The sequence below is a fragment of the Drosophila innubila genome, assembly GCF_004354385.1.
Source record: "Drosophila innubila isolate TH190305 chromosome 3L unlocalized genomic scaffold, UK_Dinn_1.0 0_D_3L, whole genome shotgun sequence".
In the NCBI taxonomy this organism is placed as follows: domain Eukaryota; kingdom Metazoa; phylum Arthropoda; class Insecta; order Diptera; family Drosophilidae; genus Drosophila; species Drosophila innubila.
The window spans coordinates 25,584,213-25,590,833 of NW_022995376.1; the positions used below are offsets into that span (position 1 = coordinate 25,584,213).

At 35.7% G+C, this 6,621-nt stretch overlaps 1 protein-coding gene across 1 annotated transcript; it reads left to right on the forward strand.

Annotated features, from left to right (window-relative positions):
- The first annotated feature begins 1,797 nt into the window (after positions 1–1,797).
- On the forward strand, positions 1,798–6,282 carry LOC117787938 (mucolipin-3-like). The gene is made up of 3 exons (XM_034626576.1): positions 1,798–2,420; positions 4,326–5,176; positions 5,242–6,282. The coding sequence occupies exons 1-3, from the start codon at positions 2,031–2,033 to the stop codon at positions 5,978–5,980; spliced, it is 1,980 nt and encodes a 659-aa protein (XP_034482467.1). The 5' UTR covers positions 1,798–2,030; the 3' UTR covers positions 5,981–6,282.
- Positions 6,283–6,621: the final 339 nt, after the last annotated feature.

The following is a 6,621-nucleotide window of genomic DNA, read 5'->3' on the forward strand; positions in this document are numbered from 1 at the left end:
GTTATGTCGTTTAATAAGTTAGGATAATTTTTGTTCAGCATCTTGAAATATTGGACAGGACAATTTTTTCGACTGTTACCATATGGTAACGCTGGGAATAACAGGGTACAGGCTTATTTAATAATACAAAATACGAATATTTGCGAAAAGTCTAATAAAAACAGCTTTACCCAAAGGGGGGCTCCTTCTTGAAATATATACCAAAATTGGTTAAAATCGGTCATAGGAACAATCGGGATCAAATTCACCTTTAGTATGGTAAGCTTTTTTGTTTTCTAAAATATCTCAACCAAACTCACAGAATATGCATTTAAGTTGGTTTTATACATCCTGACCAAATTTTTCAAATCGGCTTACTATATCATATAACTGATATAGGAACAATCATTTTTTATGAACAAAACATTACCGAAGCGCTATTAAAATGTATGGAAAAAACCTGTACGCTGTACTTCCCAGCGTTACCATATGGTAAATCGAAAATAAAAAGCGTTAATTTACCGAGAAAGAGGATTTTTTTCCCGAACTTCTTTTTATAATTAAAAAGAGCACTCTTTTTTCCTTTCCAATGATGTATGAATTGCATATAGTTCAGTACTAAAATAAGTTAAACGTATTAAATTTACTTGCTCCGAATTGCCAAATGCCGTTTTTTTGCACTGCAGAATATATTAAGCAACTTAATGCGCATTTTTCGATTAGCTAGCTTCAAGAGATTGTTTCAATGAACTTTTTATCAGTTAGAGACAACAATTTACTCCTAGAATTTCATATTAAAGTTAGTCTAACGTTCATATGTTGTCTATAAATTAAGTTTTAGTAAATGCCTATTGCTTGTTACCATATGGTAACGCTGGGAATATTCGGGTTAATAATGTCTTTTATCTGATTCAAAAATATTAATATAAATAGCTTATTTTATTCATTTACTTCGTGTGAATTATATTTTAACTTTTTTAGTTTATTTCCAGAATTTAAGTGGTCTCTTAATTACCTTAATTACCTCTTAAAATTAATGATCTAATTCATGTGTAAAATGTTTAAACACGTAATTTGAAAATGTTACATCAACAAAATTTCACAAGATGTGCGTTTTTGATCCATTATAGGTTTTTGGATGCTGTTGAAATTTTCTGAGAATTGCCCATATATCCTTTAATCTATATTATAAGAAACGAGTATATAAGAATATCGAATTCTAGTAATTCATGAAAAACTAAAAATTTCCAGCTTAATAACACTAGACAACAAAATCGAACTTTTTGGTTATTATACGAACCAAAACCACTTTTTTTTTATACAACTATCTAAACTTTTCTATGGTGGACCTTTATTTTTAATTATTATTAGAGAAAATGCAAAAAATATTTTAAAACAGGATCTAAAAATTACGTTGTTCTTTTTCTAATAAACAAGGCTGCCACACGATTTAATTAATGTGGCTCCAACTCTTGTCTGTTCTGCGAAACATAGATACGACAACTGAAATATATAAAGTGGGAATTTTTGTTGGAATTGTGTCGAGTTTTGGATTTTTGACTTAGAGCTGAGTTATACAACTTCAACTTCCGAATGAAAAATCATTACAATACAAAAACTTTACTTATTAATAATTGTTGAATAATAAACAAAAAGTTAATTCATATTTAAATTTCGCGCCGTGTCATTCATCGATCCGGACCATGCTTTGATCGAATCGTTCACAACAAGTTCCATTGAACTATTCAGCAAAGTGAACTAGGGCTTTTGGTAAGATATTGATATATCGATAAGTTTTTTTGTGATAATCGATTTACGCAAACAAAGCAATTCGCGTACACCAATAATTTTGGTAGTATTTATTATAATTTCGGTAGAAAAACGTCGCAAACGTCCCCGAAGCACTCTATATATAATCAAGATTCGTTTGCCTGTTGCGTGTGTGTGGAATTTCTTTTGTATGTTGGAGCAATCGCAGCAAAAGAAAATCTCTACACCAAGACAACGCAGCGCCCTGCGACCTCGAGACGCAGCCAGTGCAATACATTGAAATGCAAAACTACGGCGTTGGAGTTGCTGCTTCTTCTGCTGCAGCTCCAGCCGTGAAACGCCGTACGGACAGCTATGAGGCTGCACAAAATCATCCACATACTCCCAGCAGCGGCGAGAACTCCCGCTGCGAAAGTGATGAAGAGTATGTGAACACCAGGATTTTGAGAAGACGCATGGAACTGCTGCAATCGACGCCTGTTGTGGCAGTGGCTGCATCCACAACAACAACCGGACAAGGTCATGTAGAGCAACCACAGTTTCCAGGGCCCACATCCTCAGCAGCATCCTACAACGAGGAGAGGATGCGCCGCAAGCTTCAGTTCTTCTTCATGAATCCGATAGAAAAGTGGCAGGCTCGACGCAAGTTTCCCTATAAATTTGTGGTGCAGGTAAAGCTCACTTATAGTATGTATATACATGTGTACAAGCTGTTCATCTGTTGAGCTTTTAATTGCCCGCACTGTCACTGTCACGTGATTGGTTTTTGATTCTCAAACAAGGGGCCGAGTGTAGGATTGTCTCTGGCTTGATTGTGTGACACATCTTTCGAACAATGGGCTGAATATTATTTTGTTTGTGTTTTCTCCATTCTAATCAATGTGCTTGGACTTGAATATTTGCTCAATGCTTAGCATGTTATTCCCAGGCGCTGGAAGCATTCGCTGTGGTAAACATAGTATACATAGTATACTGGGAAATCTACAGAACCCACGCCCACATACTTTTCGTTTAAACAAGGGCAACAATTACACTGTTCTCTTATCTATCGCCTATAACTATATAAACTACGTAATTCACTTACCATAAAGTACACTTGTAAGCTTTAAGGCTGGTGCACACAATACTTTCAAGAAAATATTTAACAGCTTGATAAATTTGAGTGCATAGTTTCAAAGGGGATTTTTTGTGGGCATGATTAATAGTTAGCACAAGCTCAAAGATAAAATCAATAGGTTCTAAATAGATAAGACAGCATGACGTAAGACAAAATACGCCGAATATTCGGCGTATTTATAGGCTTTCTTAAATAGAATATGCTTCAGCGATGGTATGACAAAAAATGGGCGGTAATTTTGAAAGTTTTGATTTGTGACAATGTCTATCCGTCAGTATGAGCACCCAGATCTCAGATACTATCGGGCGTTGATTGATCGTTTAATATACATAGCAGATAATTGATATAGAGTTATGCTTAGATTAATGCAGGTCCAACGTAGGAAATGGCTTGAATCCTGAAGGTCAACCGCAGCTAAAATCTAAAAATTTATCAAAAACTCACATCTTGTGTTATTTTCATTCAGAAACATTTTCAAGAAGATTTAAACAACTAACACGTGAATTACTATAATTCACTAGGATAAACAGACCGACAGCATCTTTGAATAAATGCTACTTTTATCTATATCTATGCTCATTTCACTAGATTCAGCCAATGTCGACTTCCATTTCGTGTACGCTCGCGATGATTCGATAATTCGGTTTTGCACTAAACAGAGAGCTACTAAAATGCATTCGAATCACAAGAAAAAAAAATTGGAAACGGGGCAGTTACTGCCGTAACTTAAAATAGCGTTTCGAGAAAAACACGTTACAAACTAGAAAGAAGAATTCTTTCGCCTCTCAAATGAGATGTAGCAGGGGTGATCCAGAAATCAAACGAACCGAAAACCAATCCAAAGTTTATGGGATTTTTGTTGGTTTCGGTTGGTTTACATTTCTGGAACACCCCTGTAAAATACTATCCAAAAAAGCCTCTTTACTAGAAAAATAGTCTAGTGACGAAATTCTTTCCATGCCCCAATATTTTGTGACGAACAATATTCAGTTTAATATATAAATTGATAACAAAAATATATAAATAAAAAAAAAAGGATTGAAAAGCTCTCAAAGATACCTTTCCACTTACTCCCCTTTATCTCTCGAAACAGGTGAATTAGCTAGTCAGAGCTAGACCTTTCGATCGGTAATATAGTCGCCTTTCGCACCCTTCGTGCTGCTCAAAATGGTTTTTTGAGTTATGACAGTCTTAAAGAAAATAAGCGATATGTTTTGTAGCAGTTAGAATCCAGGAAGTGCTATCTTTTTATTTTACATAATTTTTTATAATATTACTTTAAGTAAATTTTCTTGATTATTATTGTATTTATAATACTGGTCATCATTTAACGGTTGAGCAGCTCAAATGTAACGATCTTACTTGATGTATCTGTTATCTGTCACAATTTACTGCATTTACATATTTATAATCTGCAAAGTTGTTTATTTAAATTTGTACGTTATTTTATTTGCTTCAGATTGTAAAGATTATTCTGGTGACGATGCAGCTGTGCCTATTTGCCCATTCGCGCTACAACCACATCAACTACACGTGGGATAATCGTATTGCATTCTCGCATCTGTTCCTTAAAGGATGGGACTCGTCACGAGAAGTTGAGAGCTACCCGCCAGCTGTGGGACCATTTGCATTGTATGAGAAGTCCGAATTCTTTAGCACTGTGCAGTATGCTGTTTGGGGATATGGCAATATGAGTAAATCCATTGGACCTTACTATTATCCCACATCGAACAATACTATGCCCCCATTGACACTCTGCATGTGGAACTACCGTGAGGGTACCATTTTTGGATTTAATGAGTCCTACATCTTTGATCCACACATCGAGAAGCTGTGTGAAAAACTGCCAAAAAATGTATCTAGCATTGGAGTGGAGGAATATTTAGAGCAACGCGGAGTGGAAGTAAATTTTGCCTCCCTGGTTACTGCCGAGTTGACGTTCAAAATTAAGACCGTCAATTTTAAGGCCAGTGGAGGAGCCCTTTCTGCACCCGATTGCTTTAAATTCGACATATCCATTTTGTTTAATAATCGGGATCACGATGGACAGATGCTTTTATCGCTTGATGCGGAGTCTACGAGATTAAAGTGCAAGGGAGATACGGATTTCATTTCAGAAGCTCGCTTTGATGCAATACTTAGAAGTATTTTAAATATCTTTGTACTTTTAACCTGCGCCTTGTCCTTTGCACTCTGTACTCGGGCTCTTTGGAGAGCCTATTTACTGAGGTGCACCACAGTCAACTTCTTCCGTTCACATTTTGGCAAGGATCTAAGCTTTGATGGACGTCTGGAGTTTGTTAACTTTTGGTTCGTAAAATCTTAAGACTCTCATTCTTTATCTGAGTACTATAGTAAGTTTGTTCTTTCTGCAGGTATATTATGATCATCTTTAATGATGTTCTGCTGATTATTGGCTCGGCACTGAAAGAACAAATTGAAGGACGTTACATGGTGGTCGATCAGTGGGATACCTGTTCATTATTTTTAGGCATTGGCAATATGCTAGTCTGGTTTGGTGTGTTGCGATATTTGGGCTTCTTCAAGACCTACAATGTTGTAATACTCACGTTAAAGAAGGCGGCACCGAAAATTCTACGTTTTCTAATTGCCGCCCTATTAATCTATGCGGGCTTCGTATTTTGTGGCTGGCTAATACTTGGACCTTATCACATGAAGTTCCGATCGCTGGCCACCACCTCAGAGTGCCTTTTTTCGCTTATCAATGGCGATGACATGTTTGCAACCTTTGCGACGCTCTCCTACAAAGCAACTTGGCTATGGTGGTTCTGTCAGATTTATTTGTACTCTTTCATATCTTTGTATATCTATGTGGTGCTTTCTCTGTTTATTGCTGTTATAATGGATGCGTATGATACGATTAAAAAGTATTATAAGGATGGCTTTCCCATCTCCGATCTCAAGGCCTTTGTAGGCACACGAACCGCCGAGGACATTAGCTCCGGTGTATTCATGAACGATCTGGATGATTTTGAACAAGCCAGTTTTCTGGATGTTATGAAAAGCTTTTGCTGCTGCGGCTGTTGTAAACGCCGATCGGAACCTGCCCAAGGAAACAGCGGCTATACAAGCCTATCGAGTATTATGAAGTAATAATAACTGATGCGCCATAGAATTTGTTTTTAATGCCTTGTTAGCTTAGTTTAAATTGTTGTTAGCTTGTTGTATATTGATTTTACGTTTTTTTTTGCCAAAGTTTAGTGGTCAATAACTTGAATTGAGGACCCCAATGTACGTACAAATAGAACTGTCGAAAATCTACTGCCAGCTCCTAAGTGAGTTCATTTTTGCAATTTACCAATGAGATGACGCGAGGCTGGCAAGGATAACTCATGATGAAATTATATTTTCACCATGGTTAAGCTGAGTTCAAAGCTAGATTTTCAATCAAAATACAAAATATTACATAAATCCAAAAATAAAAACAAATCCAAATATATATATGTATATATATATATATATATATATATATAACTAAGTGTGATCACGTAAAAGAAAAAATAATTGAAATTGTAGCAAGGAAATATTTTTGGTATACAAATGGAATGCATTAAGATCTTCCATGTCAATAATTTATCCAAACGAGTTTACTTACAAATAAGAAAGTCACTAAATTAACCAACTTATTATAATGTTGTATTGGTAATTTCATATGTTTAATCTATTTATGTTTACAATAAAACGTTTGTAAGATACAAACAAACAATCAATCCAGTTTATTTTTACATTTGCCG

Excerpts from the sequence above, each read along its gene's own strand:
- LOC117787938 (XM_034626576.1), top strand. The coding sequence starts at position 2,031 with ATGCAAAACTACGGCGTTGGAGTTGCTGCTTCTTCTGCTGCAGCTCCA. Across the intron at positions 2,421-4,325 it reads CCTATAAATTTGTGGTGCAG|ATTGTAAAGATTATTCTGGT; the intron begins GTAAAGCTCACT and ends TATTTGCTTCAG. Across the intron at positions 5,177-5,241 it reads CTGGAGTTTGTTAACTTTTG|GTATATTATGATCATCTTTA; the intron begins GTTCGTAAAATC and ends TTCTTTCTGCAG.